A 21604-nucleotide genomic window follows, 5' to 3' on the forward strand; every position below is an offset into this window, starting at 1 on the left:
AGTTATGGCCAAAGGTTTTGACATTGACAAATATTTTGTTTCCATAAGCTTTACTGCTAATTATGTACACACTGCACTGCAAAAAAGGAATTTCAACACAGTAAAAAACATACTGCTTCTCAGAAATGAATCCTATTTTTCCAACTAATACTGAGCTACATTTAACCAGAAACAAGGTCAAAGTTTTGGCTTAAGGAATGAGCCTGAAGAGACAAAAAGCAATGTAGAAATGTAAAAATAATGTAAAGAGAAAAATGATTAAAAAAGAAATATATGCATATTATGTGATATGAAAGATAATCATATAAATATCTAGTGTAAAGAAATGCTTTTTTCTAGTAACCTATTTCCAGTATTATTTAAAGCAAGGGGGGCATGTATTATTAACCCAAAAAGACCTAATGCTACTTTTGTGGCAATTACAAAAATGAATTTTTCTCTTTATTTAACCTTTCTTAAGTAATTTATCGGAATTATTATAACATTGTCCTCTGCATTTTGCTTTAATCAAGAAAAAATCTGGTATTTTCCTTTATTTAATTTACTGATCATGCATATGTTTATAAAAGCTCAGGATAAAGTATATCAGAAATAGAAGGAACCGAAGAAAAAGTGACTTTATCAGCAACTGTAGTATCAAGTAACAAGTAGCTCCATCCACTATCATTGATCCAACTCCATGGGTTTTACTGGTGAATCAATGTTATAGAGGATGACAGTGTTTCCATGTTCACTATGAAACCTCTGAATGTCCAAATAGGTCATATCTGATGACTATGAAAAGATGCCAAACTGCATTTTACATCAATTATTTACATGTAGTGATAGGATTAGTAGATCAGACATTATTGAACATTGTCGATTGGTAGATGTTTTGGTTGCTGGTGGCTATCTGGGTCTTTAAGGGTTAATGTAAAAGCAACTGATCTTCAAATGATATAAACCCAGTTTGATGTTTCTAGTGGTTAATGTTCAAGCTTGTGTTCAGATTTAATGGATGAAACCCTTGACAGGAATCCAGGGGGTTTTTGCCAAACACTAAGTGAATCACTTGAGCGATACTAAGTGGGTCTTTTAAAAGGCTCGTCTGCCAACACTCACCGTCTGTTCCACACACAAAGGCCAGGCACAAAACTGCAGCAGGTCCACGATTTATGTGGTCTAGGCATCTGTCAATGATGAAGCCTGTGGCAAGAACATGACAAGGCGATCACTGTGGTGGAATTAAGTACTGTGGTGCAGATTTGAGTATTTCCACCTACATTTGACCGCTTTATTTATTTCCTTGTACAGCTTATCATTTGCTTCTTATCCAGTGAAAACCACATATCCTCAAACACGTTGAATATTTGTGATTAACTGAAGGATGTGTCTGGATCATATTCACATAAGGCTTCTTCTTTGCAAGATAGAGCTCTAACCTGCCTTCATGGATGTCATGGTGAAGTCTTCACAGAGAGTGATTTCTGGATGTATTCCTGAGCCATGCAGTGATTTCCATTACGAAATAATGTCTGGTTTCAGTGCAGTGCTGCCTGAGGAGCTGAAGATCATAGACATCCAGTGTTTATTTTCAGCCTCCTTCCTTTGTGCACAGAGATTTCTCCAGATTCTGTCAGTGTTCAGACCATATTTGGTACTGGAGATTATGAGATACTCAAAGTATTCACAATTTCACATTGGCAGACTTTACCTCTCTAAGATACTCTTTTTACACCCGGTCATGTCACTGACCAGTTGATAATTAACCTAATTAGTTGCAAAATGTTCTTTCAGTTGTGGCTCCGAATGCTACACTTTTTTAACCTTTTGTCACCCCTGTCCAAACCTTTTAGATATGTATTCCTGCCATCAAATTCTAAGATACCTTATTTTTTGTTAAAATTGTAAACTTCTGCTATTTTTTTCTTGCAATGTGAACAAAATATGGGTTTATGAGCCTTTTTTTAAATTACGTTTCCTGTCATAACTGAATATCCTTTCAAGAAACACAAAACCTTTTGAGTAAAAGCCTGTTAGGATACTTAAAATATAATTTAACAAAAAAAAAGTATTTGAGGATTTAGGCAAAAAATGTTTGTCTAAATGTCAAAAATTACTTAGGCAATTATTTTAGGGAGGTGATGATAATATTATTATCGACACTGGACAAGGAGATACTATTTCTGTGCAATTCAAAATTCAATCTGATGAAATATTAAAACATTAAGTATTTTCCAATTAGGTGACTTAACTAAATATCTAAACAAGGTATGTAAAATAAATGAATGATACAATATTTAATTCAACTGAATAGATAATTCAATTCAGGGGATACAGAAAACATTTGAGTTACTGTAGTGTTGATAAACTAATGTTTTTATTTACGAGCTGAATTATCTGTAGAATTAAACGTGCACGTACCGCTCGTTCAAAGCGCGCAGCGCTCTGACGTCATGCCGTCAAAGAGACGTGGCACGCTGACGTTTAAATAATCCGAACCGTTGACGTCCTCCGCATCCCGTCGTGTCGTCTCATTTCACGGAGAGGAAGTAGCCAGGAAGTCACGGTACTCGACTCTAATAACGTATCCGGACCAGAGACATGGCTTCGAATAATGGTTCAGCCGGCAAGTGGGAGGTGGTGAAGAAAGGGAAGAAGAGTAACAGCTCTGGAGGGGGCAAGAATCCGAATGACAAGAAACCCGGCGGCGGAGAACGGAGAGCCCTGGGCGAGTCGAACCAACCGTCCAGAGGTAAGTGAACACGGCCCGCTGAGGGGCTGCTAGCTGTTCCGTCACCCCGACACCCTACTGCAGAGTTCTGTAAAGGATAAACCGGACTGTGCGAATGTATCTACACCGTAAACTCAACCAGAATTCTTATTTTTTCTTGATGATGCTGCAAAATAAGATGGCTCACAGCTGTCAGCTGAGCCGTTAAGCTAGCTAGCTAGCATAGCCTCACACAGTGAGTTCATACGGTGATTTCTGTGATGCAGTTAGCCCTGTTTGTAAGAATACCCAAACTTCCGCTTTTCTCCAACTCAAACGATTACATACTAGTTGATGAAAACCACTGTGCTTTAAGAAACAGCAACTCGTAGTCAGTTAGGTTGTGTAAAGATAGGTTAGCAATGTGTCAACAGAGGCAACGTCATCACTGAGGAGTTGGCATGTGTTTCCATTCAGACCTTTAATCGTACCCCTGAAATCTATATTAACATCTAATACTTATACACTAAGTAATGTCACATTTCCGGTGATCAGCTGCTTATTTTACTCGTTTATGTGTGATCTACTAGTGGTACATGTCCCCCAGATGCTCCTGTAGCTGCCTCTAGAATTATTGACAAAAAATGTCATCGATACACATGCATTTTAGACCATAAAGTAATTTAATAGATGATGCCATGCTGATATTTGGTGACTGTGCAATAACTAGTGTGCTGACAGTTGGTGTGAATAGTTACAAAACCACATATTGAAATCAAAGGCACATAAAAACTAGTTAGTTACCAAACAAATCAGTTAAAGTAGCTATCGAAATGCAACAGAGGGTTTAACTACCAGCTCATAGTGTTAAGTAGTATAAATTATAGCATACATGAATAAACAGCTGATTTGGGATGGAATGATAATAGTTGATTTGTATGGAAAATACTGTAGGGTGCGATCAAGCGAAAGTGAACATCACCATGAAAAAGTAAATTTGCACACATCATTTATCAAGTGGGCTCATTTTTTAGCTAACTGGAACTGATATCCTTTTTAAAATACCCCTTACACAGTACAGGAGAAGTTTCAAACCTTCTGCTAGGCTCCATTAAATTATCAAAAAGACATGCAAAAGTCTGTCTATTTCTTTGAGATTTTAAAATTCTGAATGATGAAGTTTGTGAATTCATACACTGTCACATTTAAAAAGACTATCTGTGAACTGTTACTGAGAAATTACTCTTTAATTGTAATTTACTTATATCAGTATGGCCCACCACAAGTTGTAAATACCACTGTGTTAGTATTAAATACATTAAATTAAGCATTGTGATTATACCTGGCTTGTTGTTTTAAAAAATAAGTCAACATTTTGGGTGATGCATATACAATAGTAAAGAGTCAGCCACGTCTTACTGTGGCAGCCTGTCCATGTGTTATCACATCCTCATGTCAATAAAACAAACTTTTAAATATTTTACTCCAAAATTTATTTTCAGCATAGTTAAACATAATATCTAAAAGGTTTTCTCCTACTTGATATCAATTTCTGTTGAGAACTGCATGTTTTGAATGTTTGCATAAAGCTTAAAAAATTGATGTCCATTTCAAGTCCACGTGTTATCGAGCAGTAATTTGACATTTTTCACCTAAGAATTTAACTCCCCAAATTTTGTTATACATAATGTTAAAGTGCTTCTAAATACCTACTCAAATATGTATAATACATGCATATAGGTTACTCTGCTTACATGACAGACTGTTGAACACGAAATGTGTCCACATGTTACCGCTTGATCGGATCCTGTAGGGCTGCAATGATTTATCAGTTTTTGACAAGTCAATATTGGTTTGAGTGATTGTTTGACATTTTATAGATTAAAAAATGAATTGAGAAATTAATTAACAGTTTAATCAAAATAATCATCAGCTGCAGCCCCAAAACATTATAATTAACAATTTTACATTTAGTTTATAGTCCACACCAAAAAAAGGTAGTCCGAATCAATAAAAATGTAGATGGATGGTCATTGATGATGCATTTTTGTAAGTCTGGTTCCTGAGGAGATGCTGATTTTCTCTTTTGCGTCTTGAGCAGAAGAATTTTAACCACTTTTTTTCTAATAACTGTGGTGACCCATGCATGATGAAAAGGAAGATTAAAATTTCATAAACATGCAGACCATGCCCTCTAGAATTGAGGGAAAATAAAAACCACTCTGAATTAACAGAGTTTTAAGTTGTGCTTTCCCATTTTTGATCGTAGTTGACAATGACATCAACTAATGTGTCAGTGATCAATAGAAGCATAATCGCAACTTAAAAGAAAAAAAACTGATCAATACTTCTTTTTTTAATAGTCCATTTCCTCAACAGATTTATCTCTACAGCTGTGACTGCAAATAATGTAGGTGCTACATGAGCATGATATGGCAAAATCTCAGATCTCATCATGTCGGTCATATGACTGTTTGTTTTTCGTTTTACTTTTATCAGTTAATCATCTCGTCCAAAGTCTGTCTAACAGGTTTAGTCGAGCACAGTCACTGCAGCAGTTTCAGCACAGAGTTGGACTAAATATTTAATCTAGAAGTTTATCAGTGTGTTTGTGAATTATTCAATCAGGTTAATGTTGAGAAAGTATGGCCAGATTCTTGCTGTTTCATCAAGATTATTTCTGATGTCTTGCTGATTGTTGATATCGCCATTCTTCTTCTTCATCTTCTGCGCAATAAAATGCTACTTATCACCATCACAATATATGTTTGTATTGCAATATTCATAGTTACCATGAAATATTTTTCTTTTGTCTTGTTTATTTTGATTTCATCCTCAGCTAAAACAATTAAAATGCTTTAGTGTTTTGTTGTTTTTAATGTATATTCTTATAGTTTTGATTGTTGAATATCTATGTTTGTGAAATAATAAGTATTTGCCATGTTCCGAACATAAAGAGTGAGTTTAAAAATCACAAATAACTGTATTTTACACCATTTTCATCTAGTTGAATAAGAAGTTGGATTGTACTAATTTTCCTCATTTTGATTTAGCATACATTAGCTTCCACAATGTTACATTGTAGACTGCAGGTGTTCTTTTGTCTTCATACATCCTGTTTAGCCTTTGACCAATAATCTAAAACCACAGATAACCTTTGGGTTTCTTCTTTTTTTTCTCCCCACATTTTATTAATTTTTACAATTATACATGACAACAATAAACACAGATCTAAACCATGATGAAAACCAACAACCAAAACAACAAACCAGACAAAGACAGAACATTAATACTTTTCACAACAATACCACATAAAAGGATAGGACTCTCAACTTCAATAAATAATCATTTAAATTATCAAAGGGAATCCAAAGATCCTATACAAGACTGGATAAAGACTGATGAAAAAAGAACGGAGAAAATTGCCTATTGCTCTGAATTTATAGTCTTTCAACATAATATTTGTGACCCCCTCACCTGGTTTCAAATGGTTTTAGTTCTAAAATTAGTGTCATTAAGTATATCTGTTATTCGCTCTATACCTTAGAGATTCAAAAACTCAGAATTCAGAAACCCATGTTTCTATTGAGAAACATTTTGATTTGTGAATTTTCCAGCTCGACAAAATCATTCTTTTCGCAGCCAAAAAGGCTAAACCAGCTATTTTTTCCGTCTTGTTTTTACCCGTGCAGCCCTGTACCCCATCAGACACACTGCTGGACATGGAGCAATATTTACATTAATAAGCTCTGAAGTTAACTTGTAGACGTCTATCCAGAAAGACTTGACTACAGGACAGTGCCAGCTTTCACTTTTCACTCAGGACACCAGCCTTTAACTGGAAATGGTGATTGGATAGTTCCAGACTGATACCAAAATCTTTAACCTGATAACATGTTTTGCCAAATCATCCAGACTTCTTTTACTTTAAATACAAAAATTAGAAGCTCCTTGTCCTTAGTTGTTGCTTCTTTTAGTCTGAAATCAGGCCAACAGTGATATCTGCCAGTGCTCTGGAAATCAAGGCTTGTCTAGAAATTTCTCTTGAAAAATGACTCAGTTCTATTTTACTCAAGTATCTTTTGTCCTCTGTATAAGCATGTGTAATACATATCTTCTCATGTCATAAGCAGCCACTTGAAATCATTTGAGTGAAAGACAAAACCATGTGGTCAGTCCTTCGTGACTGTAGTCAATGTACAGTTTCCTCTCACAGTAACTCTTTCTAAGGCTGTTTACGACAGCATGTCTGGGCTAGTTTCCCCATCTTCAGCTGACACATCTGTACAGGTGACAACTGGATATCACGTTCAGTCAGTGTGATGAAACAAGTCCCCCCTTTGCGTCACATCTCAGTGACACACTGAGACCAGATTTAGATTTAGGTTTCTCAGCTCTATGCACAGCTGAATGAGGAGTGAGCAACTGGTGACCCCTGTCAACACTTCCTCATCTCTGTGGGAGGGTCTGAGGGGAATTCCTGTGTGCATCCATGGAGTTTAATACTGACCATTTAAATTCAGAGTTTTATGCTTTCTTAATAGGATTTCCTTTGCATTTGGGAGTTAAATTTAATGTATATTGATGATATATATTAGAGTCTTGGATATGTCAAAAACTAGCAACAACACTGATTTCATTGCATTAGTATTTTTTTGTGAGATTAATAAAACATGGTTTCAGAATAAGTCAGTGAAGTGTTTTTTTTTGCCATGAGGGTCCTGTACTGAACAAAAACTACATCTGACATATTTTTCATCTTTTGGAATTACCAGTCACTAGGCAAATAATTTCTTTATTTTTGTTCAATAAGCAAAATAAAATCTGAACAAACTAAGCATTAAATCATGAAATCATAGCCGACAAGTCATTTTTCCATTTCATGTCAGTCTTTTTATTTAATTTAATTCTTTAATCTGGAAGGAAATAATGATTGTACATTTATCATAAGTTTGTTCAAAATGCTGCCGTTAACGTTATCACCAGTTCAAGAAAATCAGATTGTATATCTCCAAAATCCAACTGCTTTTTGTTTCTTTTGTGTTTTATTCGCTTTTGAGGCTTTCACTGTCAACTCCCTCATAGATCAGCTGATCGTGCTCTGTTGGTTCATGACATAAGGGGCTGTCATGCTTTTACAGTCCAGGTCTCAGGCTCTGAAATGATCTACCTGCTGAATCTATCACTGCTTTTAACCTGTTCTGAGAACCTTACTTTATGTGAATTTTGATCCATTTCTTATTCAAATTGTATTGTATTGTGATTGTATTCTTCTATTAAAAGCTCAGAAGTAAGACATGTGATTAGTTGGAATGTTGTTGGTGTTGTGAACTGCACTGCATGAATATTTTCATGGATAATTTCAGCACGTTATGCAAGCCATGGAGGGAGGGTGCAGAGGATAAGAAACATAAGGGGAGGGGAATGCCATGGTTTCACAGATTAACTTGGTCTTCAGGGCTGGGTTATGACAGAGGAAAAGTGTTGTAGAGGACCAAAGACATTCAAGTAAAGGCTCTGGTAGCCATCGAGCACCGTGCCTTATCAGCTCTGCCTTGTGTCTTTCAGCGCCCCTGAAGATATCGGAGAATCTGTACGACAGCACTGAGAAGATGGGAAAGAAACAGAACAAAGAGCAGGTTCCACCACCATCTGAGCCTCAAAACAAGAAGCCCTTGTCAAGTAAACCGTCCAAGAAGTCGCAATCCAGCAATCCAGTTCCCTCTGTGACTCACAAGAGCCTCGAGGAAGCCTTTAAAGCTGTAAGTCTTGGCAAAATTTCTCATGTTCAGCTCTGTCCAATGAAAACCAGAAATTGAAAGCTGGCGTTTTCTTAAAAAGAAAAATAAGTCTACAAATTTTCATGAAAAGCTTAAACAAAATCATTTGAGTTGACTGAAAAGTGAAAGAACTTGCACTTATTCCGAAGCCTCCATTCTGTTTGCCTCCGGTTTCATCACTTCTTGCTGTACTTTCAGTAAAATGCTGTAATCTCTAATCCTTAACAATAATCTATGAATTTGGCAAATATTTCTCATGAAATGGGAAAACAAAAATAAATGTAATACACACCTCCATGTTAAAAATATCACACAGAAACAAAAGCTGCACTGTGGCATCTTGAAAGCCGACTGTCACATGCTAGAGCGCAGTGTCATCTCTGTCTGATAGATCTGTTGTTTCCGAGTGCAGCCTAATTTCTCTCCGTCCTGTACTCTTCGTAGTTGGACGTTGCAGACCTGAAGCAGCAGTTGGCTCGCAGTCAGACCCTGTTTCCAAATAACCCATCGGTGTGGGTCAAAGACCTGGCGGGATACCTCAACTTCAATCTGACTGCACCAGAGACGGAGCCCACACTCAGCAGCTACGCTCACGGTCAGCCACACCTACACCTTTCATTTCAGTTTTCACTCTGGTGGTCAACATTACGTGATATTAAAGTTACATGCACTTCACTGACACTAAATTTGTCATCTAAATGAATTAAAAATCTTCTTTTTTTGCCTCTTGTCCCCAGATTACCCATACTGCCTTACAGGAAAAGAGCTGAAGGGTGTGATCAAAGGCCTCATTGGACGTTGCAATGACAGTCTGCCAGATTTCTTCGACCACTGTGTTTGCACTATGCTCAGGGAGCTGGACAGACAGTCAGGTAGGTGGAAACGTTTGCATAAAGCGCTGAAGTGGTTTGAGCATCGTCCAACCCTTCCTTTTTTTCCCTTTTGCCAATGTCAACCTACCTATTTTCAGGGTTGTTTTCTTCACATAAACAGATATGTGCAGTGAAAAGAAGCAGAATTTGCCTGGTTTACATCTGCAACAATTGTACTTATAAATGGCAAATCTTTAATGGTCAGATCATTTCAGAAATCAAGAGGTGGAACATTCAAAACAATTAAGATAATAAAGTTATTTTTTTTTGGTATTTTCATTATTATTATTATAATTATTATTTTTATTGTTTGTAGCAGTGGTAATAGTAGGAGTAGTAGTAATGGTAGTAGTTTTATCAGTAAGTAAGTGAAAAGTGAAAATATCGAAACATTTTTAGGTTTGACAATGTAAATGGGGAAAAAATACCCCTATGATGTAAAGAATTTAAAATGATATCTTCAAAGAAAATTGCTGTGACATTATATAAAATGACATTGAGATATGATATAAAATTATGTCACTGTGATTCTAATTAGTGTGGCGCACCTCAATAGGAGTACAGTGTCAGAATGTTCACATCTGTTGTTTGTGTTTACAGGAGAGCCACTGCATGGTTATAGAGTTTGCATTCAGGCGATCCTACAGGACAAACCCAAAATAGCGACCCAAAACCTGCCAGAGGTGAGTATGTGCGTCCTTGAGTCGCCCATGTCTTGTCTACACTGAATGCACATGCTGATAAACACGGTTCACCACAGGACCTCCAGCAAAATCAGTCTGAGTCAGGTGCTTCTCAAGTGGAGGACAGAAAACAAAAAGCAGCTGAAGCAAAATGATGTACCCAGTCTTCTTTTGGCTCTTTTGGTTGAAATGTAAATTGTTAATTGCCGTCTTTTGTAAAACCTTGCTACTTTTTCTTTGTGAAAGAATACGTTGTGTAAACAGGCAGTGTCATTTCCTTTGTCCAGCCTTTTGTAGATTTGCCTTCTGCAATGTGTTGTAACTGACTCTCTTCGTCTTTTTTTTTTCTTCAGTATTTGGAGTGGTTACGGTCAGTTCAGAATCGTCCAGTGAAGTGTTTGACCATAATGTGGGCACTTGGCCAGGCTGGATTTTACGACCTCAGCCAAGGACTAAGAGGTGACACATTGTTCAGCAGACAGACACAATGGCACTCAATGTATCACACACATTCTCACACATTTATTTCAATATGAAAAACAACCTTGGATTTTATTAAAGAAAAGGAAGAGTAGCATTAATATATGCTTAATTTTGCTGAGGACCAGCCTATGTTTTAAGTAAAATAAATTAATGCAATTGCAATATGAGAAAATGTCTGTAAATGAGATGAATTTCATAAAGTAAAATAAAATTACAGTATTTAGTTCATTCATTATTTACTAAGTACTGTAGTTGCCCAAAGTGTTTAATGGGTAATTAAATAATCTACAGCTAGCCCACACTCTCAAGAGACAAATAAGTTCATTTTGCATTAATTTAATGTATTATAGTTTAAATCACTAAACCAATGCCCATAGATTTGTTATTTGAGTCTGTTGATTATTTTCTCAATCAAGTTGTCAAGCCTAAAAATGTCAGAAAATTACAAGAAATCAATGATTGTTTCACCAGAGATGTCCTCAAATGTCTCATTTAGTCCAGAAAAAAAAAAAATTGTTATCATTGAAGAGCAAAGAAAACAATGAAATAGTGAAATACAGGAAGGTGAAATATCAAATTGCTTAACAACTCATGGATTATTGAATAATTTCAACTCTAAAAGTTTGTCTCTCGCTCCCTCTTGGTGTCTTCCCCTTTCTCCTCCTTTCCCAACAATATGTCACAACAGAAACTGTGTCAGGGTTTAATGAAGCAGCAGTTCTTAGTTGAGCAGTGACACTAAGGCTTTGAGCCAACTGTGATCTGAACACGTTAACTTCAAACCCTCAGCTGCTGCCACCAGGTCTTTCCTGGGTTGCGATGAAGATCTGTAGTGGGAGAGTCGGCACCAAGGTGGGTGTTAATATGTGGGCAAAGAGGACGATGAATGTTCTAGGAAGGTTATACAACAACAGTCATCTGCAAGAAAAGAAAGTCTGATAAGAATCATTCAAGTCCCCAAAGGCAAAGACCGACACAATCAGCTCATTCTGACACAAATATAAGCTATGCCTGTTCCAGAAACACTGGGGCAATTGACAATTTGATGAGCAATCAAGACCCTTTCTGTCTGAGCTCTGTATTGGAGTTGCTCTAACTGACCTAATTTTGAAACCTTTCCAGTTTATTTTTAATATACAGTTACGTTTAATTATTTAAAGGTAGACACGCAATGCTTTGCAATGAAATACTCTCAAACAATTCTCTTCTCTGCAGCATAGCAGCTAAACAAAAGCCACGTTGTAAACATCTGTACAGACAAATCTGACGCAAAAAGAAAAACCTCTAATCATCCCTCTTGTCTTATAAGTCATCTTATCCTATGCTATATCACACAACCTCTCATTAATCCATAAGTGGAATTATTGCACATCTTAACACTCTGTAGCAGAAACAGGCCAACAAAAATGAATGTCAGTCCCTGTCGATTGTAATAGTTTTAGAGAAAATATGTGATGTACGTCTTGGTCTCCACAGAAACAATTTAATATGTAAACTTGCTGATATACTTCTCTTACATTTAATACATTTATTGAGAATGTTGGTGTTAAAATGGTGTAGTTTTACATATATAATGCAGACTTGTGGTAAATATGTTTATTATAAAAAAGGCATGTCTGAACGTCACAATTCTATTACAGTACGCTGAAGAAGAAATGCCTGCTGGGTAATCTTCCTCTCTCACAATGCTCTACTTTGTACTCTTTTAGCTTTCTTTGATTTTACCCACTGTACTTGAATTATTAATAGTGTTGCAGGGTGCAGTTGCCTGGGGTTTCTAAGGGTAAAGTGTAAAAGGCTTGTTTTATTTTTCAGTGTGGCTCGGTATCATGCTTCCTGTTCTGGGAGTGAAATCCTTATCCTCATACGCCATCGCCTATCTGGAGAGACTCCTCTTGTAAGCCTGTCTGACGATGTTACTTCCCTTGAAAATCTCTTCCTTTTTGCCAATTGCTATTTTTGAATGTTTGTTTTTGTGTCTGCATCCTATTTTTCCAGACTTCATGCAAACCTGACAAAGGGATTTGGCATCATGGGGCCAAAAGAGTTCTTTCCTTTGCTGGATTTTGCCTTCATGCCCAAAAATGCCCTGTCATCAAGGTGAATATGTACTGACAAATAGAGTGGAAAGCACTTATGGATCCAAAAAAAAAAATTCTGGGATATTTAGGGCCTCGTCATCCTTGAGGCTGGTGTTCCATGTACATTACACTCGTTCTCTCTTCTAGAAACCCATCAGAAAATCAGTGCGCATCTGTGAATCAGTTTGCTCTTATTAACTGGATCCACAGTGTGTAGTCACATGTCAGATGTGTCTGAGAGAAGATGTTTTTTTAGTTTCAAGAGGCTTTTTGCATTCATGAAACAAACACAGAAGCTCCTGAAATCCCAGTCAGGTTGATGCTTTGTTCACGTTGTATCCTTTATTTTCGTAAGTGTGAAAACCCTGTTTCTGGTAATTCCTATTCAGAGATATGAGATGTTTCTCAGTATTGGAGTATCAAAATACAGCAGATCGGCAACAGCTGCCACTTACAGACAACTTTATTAGGTACACCCAGTACTAGCAAGATGTAAAGTGGTCAGTGGGCATGTGTCTTTATTTATTACAACACACAGTTTAGCATACATATATGGTAATAAATCCTTATAATCCGTTTAAACTTATCCAAGTACAGGGTTAATTTTAGCCTGAACAGTCTGAACACCATTAGTAGTTGCAGCTAAAGCATCTAAAGATTTAAGTTCATATAATTTGGAGTCACTCATGTCATTACGGCATGTTTAGCAATGATTGTCAAGTGCATTGAAAACAAAGAATTGCATGCAGAGAACAAAAACTCTGTTAGAGGTAATAAATAGACTGAGTAACCTAGAAGCAATAAAAACAGTTTTAAAACGAATTACATTGTACAGATATCCCTGAATAAAATATGCAGGCTTAGAGTTTATATATGAGGATGTGACAAGAGCCAGTCACAGTGAGATGAATCAGCTGCTGAACAGTATGAAAGCCTGGAAGAGGAAACTGTTTAGCATAGAAACGTACATGGACGATGAAACTGAGAGAGAAACTGACTGTTAAGGAACAGTTTGTTCTGAAAAACTGCTGAAGCCAGTTCTGTCTGTCTCCAGTCTGCAGGAGCAGTTGAGGCGTCTTTATCCTCGTCTGAAGGTCCTGGCATTTGGAGCCAAACCAGAGAACACATTGCACACGTACCTGCCATCATTTCTGTCCAGAGCCACACCGCACTGTCCAGACGACATGAAGAGAGAGGTGTGACCCACACATGAGCCCAAAAGCCTCATGATTGGCGGGAGTTAACCCCATCTAGAGCTCTAGTTGCTGTCAAGTGAAACATATTTTGTCAGCCTGACTGAGATCACTCTGTTCTGAGATTACAACTGAATTGTTTACATGTGGGCTAAATATAGTGATCTGATAAGATATGTGTTTACTTACTGCAACGACTAAAGCATTTTATCAGGATAGAACTTTTCTGTCAGCTCTGAAGCATCTAATTTGCCAAAAATGTAACAGATTTATGCAACTTCTGTGGTTTTGTTCATTTTTCAGACACTTCTTTGACCATTGACGCATTCAACCATTCTAAAATGTTTCAAAAGTCATTTAATTTAAATGGTTGATCAATTGTAGAATGGAATATAATCGGTCACTTACAATTTTTTTAACGTGTAGAATCCACTGTTAAGGTTACATTACAATCTCCTACTGTGTATGAGTTAGTAGCCCCTTAACTAAAAAGCCTAACACAGGCAAAGAAAATGCTGACAGTAACTCGAGGAATTCTGTTTTTTTTTTAGGTCTGCGTAGGGGGAATCTAATGTAATTACTAAACTTTTAACGTTTTCAGCAATTACCACAGAACAGTTTGGTATTTAGATTAGTGATTTACCTGCTAACATTTTGGTTCTAAACTGATTGTCAGAGGTTTGGTTTGATGAGATATATTTATTATTATATTTGGGTTAGTAGTTAATTATTAGTGGAATATTAGGGCACTCTTGTAAACATATATTACAGGCATTAGAAGTTAAGATGCATGTAATTGCACAGATCAAAGGCATGTTGGCAAACAGAAAGAAATCCTTTTAATATGCACTGACTTTATTGCAGTTATATCCTAAGTTAAAATGTACAAGTGTATTCTGGGAAAAGTAGTTCCTAACATTTTTTCCCTTTCAGCATGATAATTTTCCCATTTTTTTTCTGTTTTTTGCAGCTGCTCAGCTGTATGACGGAGTGTTTGTGTGTGGACGTACAGAGTCTGGGAGTGTGGAGGCAGCTCTATACTAAACATTTACCCCAGTCCAGGTGAGTTGCACACAAACGTACCACTTTGAACACACCTCTGTGAGTTAATTTTCACCTCTTTTTAACTCAAATGAACTGTATTTGGAGCATAATTGACAGAAATCTGGGTGTTAAATGGTTTTCTTATCTTCTTCAGTCTGCTGTTAAACCATTTATTGAAGTCCTGGAAAATCCTGCCACCAAAGGTATGAGTCCTACTGTGAGACGTTTAAGTTTGTTAATAAGATATACCTCATTTGAGATGCTGTAAATCAGTCAGTCACAGCCATTGACTTGTCTTGTTTCATTTTCCTTCTCCAGCTGAGGAAGAATCTTGAAGAAACTATCCAGTCTTTCAGAGTGACCAATGATGAGATGAAAGACACCATTGAATCTCAGGACCTTCAGGATTGCAATAACTTGTGTCAGGTGAGACGCACAACACCATATTAACCAGAAAGTAACTGAAAAATGTATCAGCACATGTATTTTCCCATGTAGGTATTTGTTACTAAGACTTAGACATTCAGTCCAACAGTTATCCAAGTTATTCAACAGTTATGTCTGATAACCTTTTATTAATACTGGAGTATTTTTAGGCACTCTTTTGATTTTGTGTGTGTGTGTGTGTGTGCGTGCGTGCGTGTGTGTGTGTGTGTGTATATGTTTAAGACATTGCTGCTAAAGCTGCATGTGTTTTTCTTGCTCCAGAATTTGCAGGTAAAGATGCGTGGTCATGGGTTCCCCTGGTCCAGACTCTTTATGGTCCTGCTGGTTTTCATTGCCGGCTTCATAACTCATGACATCAGATCACATGGCTCCTTCTCAGGTCTATCTGAGTGACACTTACACATATCACATGCTTTTCACACAACTTATACCATGATTTCTGTGCACCATCACCAGGACCATGTGCATTAAATCTGCCTTTCTGTGTTTCTTCCAGATTCCACCACAGCCTTGTATCTGCACAACTCAGGGGTCACAGCTGTATCGCAGCAGGCCTGGAGCAAAATAACAGTCTACTCAAAACAGGGCTTCAGGTATGATCTGACCTACGACTTTATATCCACAACTGAGAACATACATACATACAAGCCGTATTGTCGGTCTTATCATCTACCAGGTGCCAGATTTTAGTCTCCCCGATTTATTTCTGTCAGTATTTTTACATCTGAACATGAGCCAGTTAATTCAAAGAATAGAAAATCCTCTGACTCACTTCTCAAAGCAATGACTAGGGCAAAAAGAGCTAGAAGTTGAATATTTTGTCCATGTAAAAATAGTCACTGCTGTTTGTGAAATAGAAGATTAATGAGTAAACATCCTATGAGTATAATGTCATTTTTGGAATAAAACTGACTATGGATACATGGACAAAGTGTTCTAGTGTTCCCAGTGTGTAATCCGATTTAATTTTTTTTTTTTTTAACTTGTGTTTCCAGAGCTTAGGCAAAGTATGTCCTCTTTTTGTGCGCCCTGGGCAATGAGCTTCAAAAACACCTACAATAGAACCACTCCCACATTATGGTGACAGTATGCAAAATATCTTTAAGGTATTTTGCATACTGGTACAAAAGACATATGCTGCTGCCCTACTAAGGGGTGTGTGTATGTGGACATAAGGAGTCTGACGTGTGTCTTTTATTTTTCCTCTTGTGTTGCTTTTGTATATTGTTTTTTTTTAATGTGTAATTTTTTGTTGCTGCTGTCTCGACCAGGTTATAGCTTATATCTCAAAAAGGCTTTCCCTGTGATTTAATGGATAAATAAATGGTTTATTTCTGTTGCTCCTCACTGATTTCTTTTTTAATTTATATAGTAGATTTAGCCATGAGCCTTTTTGTTCATAAACCATTAAATTTTAAAATGTGTTTTCTTTGTAGCTGGTTGGAGAAAAACACTCCTTATTATTACTCTGAGTGTGTGCGGGTCTTGGGACCTCTAACAGAACAAGGTTTGGAAAAGGCCAAAGCAGCAGCCATCTTCATCTCTGAAAACACCACACAGTTTATCCTGTGGGTCAAAGAAAAGACGCCGCTGGTCATCGAGTGGGTAAGTGAAGACGATCACTCACTGATCCGGGTAAACCGTCACTGTGACTAATGTTTCCATCCGTGTCCAGATAAACACCAACACTCCAGACAGCGTATTCCAGGCATTGGCGTATTTAAAGGAGCTCCTCCTCTTTATCCATCAAAACTACATCCTGCCAGCGCTGGCGTATATATCTGACCTGCTACAACGAGCATGGACCAACCTACAGGACTCCTGCAAGTCAGTAACCTGCATTTAACATGTCTGTTTTTCCCTGTTTTATGAAAGTGACCTGATTACAAATAGATCTAGTGTTTAAGTGTGAGGAGGCGTGTAAAGTCAAACATCATTGAATTGTAATGTTGGTGTTTTTGAACAGTTATATATCTCTAACGAAGAACAGGTTCCACTGCACTAACAAGTCTTATGCAAATACAAGCAGGCACTAAAGTATATATTTACATAATCAAATGCTTGATATGACTGGGGAAAAAAAATGAAAATAGTCCAGGATGCATTTTAATCTGTCTTCCTCTTGATTTAAAGTCAAACACATTAAACTGCACAAGAGGTGTCTCATACAGTGATGGTTTATAGTAAATGAGGAGACGGGGTTTACAAAAATTATGATCTGTGTAATTTAAATGTGGAAAACAACATTTGTCAAATATTTTATAATAATAATGATATTTTTTGTGGTTTAGTGCTTATTTTGTTCCTATTCTTCAGTCAGAAAGATGAATATGTTGTAAAAGGTCATTAATTGCTGCTCCATGATCAGAGCATGATGAACACTTTCGAACATTTCGTAAGTACTGAGGTAGAACATTCAAAACAATTACCTTGCTTCAAAATATGTACAAGTAAATCACAATAAAACAATTAACAGTGTATCCTCCTGAGACTCAGGAAAGTGAAAGTTTTTGCTTTTTTACATTAAATTGTCTTGATTGGAAACTACATAATGCAACAGTTTTTTCAGATACATTTTTAATGGAATGTCCTTTGCAGTGGACAGCATTTTTAAGTAAAGCTGTGAAACTTTTGTCTTCTACAGAGGACAAAAATGCATTGCTGGACCTCAGGAGGATATGTTTTATTCTACAATGTAAAGATACAATTTTTTGGTTGTGTGAATACTTCATTTGTATACTTCATTTTGATGTGAAAGGAAAAAAAAAAAAACTGTAAATTTTCCCCATCCAAAGATGTCTTTTTGGCAGCACCACTGCCTCCTGCTGGTCGGCCTCAGCAGTGCATCCAGTCCTCCAGTTCAGTTGACTTGAAGTGATTCTCTGTAAACAGGCTGATGAATAAACTCTGTCCTCTGTTTTCCTGCAGTGGGGAGGTTTCAGTATCGTGTCTGCAGGGCCACGCTTTATCCTTCACCAACTCCACGTGGCAGCTGCTCCAACACACGACCTCGGCCATCAAGACGTGGGCTCAGGACCTGCTGACACGAGCATGATAACGCAACAGATGCTGATCAACACACAGAATACACACCGACCCGGTCTGAGGCTGCCTTTCAGTGCGTCAGCTCCTCTCTGAAGCTGACATTGGACACTTTGGGTCAACACACGAACACTCACTCTAAAAGGACCCACGTGTCTCTTGTTTTGGCTGAATTTATTCAATCGGTTTGCCGTTGTATAGAATTTTTTTTTTTTCTATCAGTCCTTTTGTCACTGCTGGAAGCAGAGGTCGTCTCTGAGTTTTCTACTACAATTTTCAACTCTTCCTTTAACCTCTGGATTTAAAAAAGTAATTTATAGAAAATATGGGTTTGTAGATCATTTATAAACCATTTTTATTTAAAGATATAAAGATGTGTTTTGTGAAGAATTTGGGGAAAAGGCAGGGAAAAGACCAAAAAAGATATTCCAGACTTCTCCGAGCCACTGAAGCCCCCAGCTGATCTCTGAGGGCTGCTTCATCTCACAAATCCTTGGCAGTAAATCAGCTGCAGTATTTTTGTGCATTTTCATCATTGAAAGTTGTCAGATTATGATGGAAAGAAGTGAGGAGGGGGTGAAATGACCCCTTCGGACGATGAGGAGTGGACAGGATGAAGACTTTCGCTTCAGTTCAGAAGAATCCTCTGTCTTCATGACTTCATTTTGTGTCTCGAGCTTCTTCTTCGTTTATTTTCTCTCTGTGCTGACGTCAAAGCTGCACATTGATTACATGCTCATACTTGAAGGTTAGTATGTGTTATTGATTGATGATTGGATGGTGATTAACCCTGTGCCAACCCTCGTCTTCAGGCCACATTAACACAGAGTAGCGCAACCATTTCTGACCAGCTGATATGCTCCCCCCTCTGTGAAAATGATGTTTGGATGGCTATGGCAATGTCTTACTTTGTAACGTAAATGATTTGTAATAAAGAATTCCACCCCATCCTCTGGTTTTTCAGTCACTTTGTGGTGTGATACCTTAGGTTTTTGTAAATATTTGGTGTTTTATGTGTTACTGGCTCATCACCAACATCTCAGAACTTGAAAACTATGTGAATATAAAGGCTAAACATATTATGTGTGGGGTTAAATGTCACTTTTCTAAAAATAAAAACAGGATTTATTTGTTGACCAGGAAGGGAGCCAATCTTTTCACTCAAAGACGACATGAGGCTACATGAGATCAAGGGGTTGTTTTTTTTTTTTTTTTTTTGTTAATTTACTGCACTTACGGACAAATTTGAGGATTTTGTACTGAAGTATTTTTATTTTATGCAGCTTTATACTTTATTCTTCTGCATATGAGGCAAATATTATACACCTCACTATTTATTTGTCTTCCAGCTTTAGTTCCTTGCCAGATTCCAGTTTTCCTGTCCAGTCAAAGTTACACATCTTCATATCCCAAAATATTTTCAACATTTGTGATGAACTGAAGGATGCAGTGTTCATGTACGTCTTCAGTTTAAAAGAATCCTCCTTTAACTAAACTCTTGCAGAGCTGAACACAGGCCACTACAGACATGATGATGCTTTAGAACATGATTCACTGCAACCAACAGTTTACAAAGTTCTTCAAATGAGCTCACGCTGTAGAAGGAAAGAACAAAAATCATCACATTATGAAAGAAACAATAATTTGGAGGATGCGGGCATCGATCCCGCTACCTCTCGCATGCTAAGCGAGCGCTCTACCATTTGAGCTAATCCCCCTCGATACACCTACAGAAACAGCATCACCCTATGAACAGGAAGTAAAGAAAACCTACTCCTACACTACTGTGATGCAGTACATGTGTTAAAGTCCAACATATTCATCAGTTTATATTTACGCCGATACTTGAACAATGTTTGACCTATGCATTCGGATTGTATGTATCCTGAGTGGGAACGGCGTTAGCATACACGCCGCTCATTTTGGTCAATACACTTCTGGACTCCACTACAAACGATTGAATTCGGAGTTTGTTTACCCTGAAATGGAGAAAAGTGGAAGTTTTTCTGTTTTATAAACCACTTCTAGTAAACAGGCTGCTACTAGCTACCGCTAACCTGTCTGCGACTCCGCCCCCTGCTGTCCGAAGGAGCTCTCTGATTGGCTGGTTCACTGATGCATTAATGAATGATCCACTCGGATTAGGGGAAGGAAAAAGTAAATACAGTCACTAAGCAATTACCAAATTACTGACAGTATCTCATTATACAAATTAGGTTATAGTGATTAGTTGCCCTTGCCACTTTAAACTCAGTGATGACAAAAATCCATCCATTTTTATTCTTCTTGACGAGTGGATATATTCATAACATAAATATGCGACATGCCTATTCACACAGCTGTCAGGTTATTGTAAATGCTTACTAAACATTTTTTTTTACACTCACTAAACATTTCAAGACACATCCTGTAAGTGAACATAATAGGGGTGGAGGATGCGGGGATCGATCCCTCTACCTCTCGCAGCTGTCTGCCGTCAATTTCGCTAAAGTAAGCCCAAAGTAAGCCCACATTAGCCAATCACGTTTCTCCCGTGTCTTTGTTGTGACCAATCACGGTCCTTCCCTGTGGCTTACTGTTCGAAGTTCCGTTCTCACGCAGCCAGTGTTAGTGATGGGAATTCCAGCTCCTTTTAAAGAGCCGGCTCTTTTGGCTCGGCTCACTAAAAAGAGCCGGCTCTATCGGCTCCCAAGTGGCTCTTCAAATTTTTTGGTGCTTAAATTAATTCATTACCAACAATAATGTAAAGTTATGCACAATATGAATTACTAATGTAAAAAAAAAAAAAACGTGCACTATATAAAATGTTTTTTATATAGATACACCTTTATTTATACACTCTACAGAGTGATTAAAAAAGTGCAAAAAGAAACGCTTAACTATTTACAAATGACCTTTACTAACTTTTAACTATTTTAAACTTTTAGCTTTTTACTACTTTTCCAGTTGCACTGATGGATGAACAGTTCTCATGTGTCTGTGCAGGTTGTTTGTGGAGTCAGCTCTATATGAGATTTTTGTCTTGCACACTCTACATTCTGCCTTAGTTTGGACAATTTCATCGAAATGTGTCCACATTTTGCTGCGTTTCCTGTTGTCATTCATTTTCTCAACTTTTTTTTTTTTTACCTTTCCAGTCCGTTTCCGTTGTGGTCCCTGCTCTCTCTCTTTCTTTCTCGTCTCTCTCCCTCCTGTTCGTGTGCTTGTTGTGTGCTGTGTGTGTGTGTGTGTGTGTGTGTGTGTGTGTGTGTGTGTGTGTGTGTGCGCGTGTGTGTGTAACTCCGCCC

General features: G+C 37.5%; 1 protein-coding gene and 1 non-coding gene across 2 annotated transcripts; one reads left to right on the forward strand and one right to left on the reverse strand.

Annotated features, from left to right (window-relative positions):
- The first annotated feature begins 2489 nt into the window (after positions 1-2489).
- tmem214 (transmembrane protein 214) lies at positions 2490-19265 on the forward strand. The gene is made up of 17 exons (XM_030128772.1): positions 2490-2734; positions 8261-8454; positions 8917-9067; positions 9210-9344; positions 9945-10027; positions 10381-10486; positions 12326-12407; positions 12509-12610; positions 13646-13787; positions 14755-14846; positions 14983-15031; positions 15147-15254; positions 15537-15654; positions 15772-15868; positions 16712-16880; positions 16951-17102; positions 18204-19265. The coding sequence occupies exons 1-17, from the start codon at positions 2584-2586 to the stop codon at positions 18328-18330; spliced, it is 2058 nt and encodes a 685-aa protein (XP_029984632.1). The 5' UTR covers positions 2490-2583; the 3' UTR covers positions 18331-19265.
- Positions 19266-19962: 697 nt separating this feature from the next.
- Positions 19963-20035, reverse strand: trnaa-agc (transfer RNA alanine (anticodon AGC)). Its single transcript has one exon. It is a non-coding gene; the product is annotated as a tRNA-Ala (tRNA).
- Positions 20036-21604: the final 1569 nt, after the last annotated feature.

This window comes from Sphaeramia orbicularis, chromosome 24 (genome assembly GCF_902148855.1).
Source record: "Sphaeramia orbicularis chromosome 24, fSphaOr1.1, whole genome shotgun sequence".
Classification (NCBI taxonomy): Eukaryota; Metazoa; Chordata; class Actinopteri; order Kurtiformes; family Apogonidae; genus Sphaeramia; species Sphaeramia orbicularis.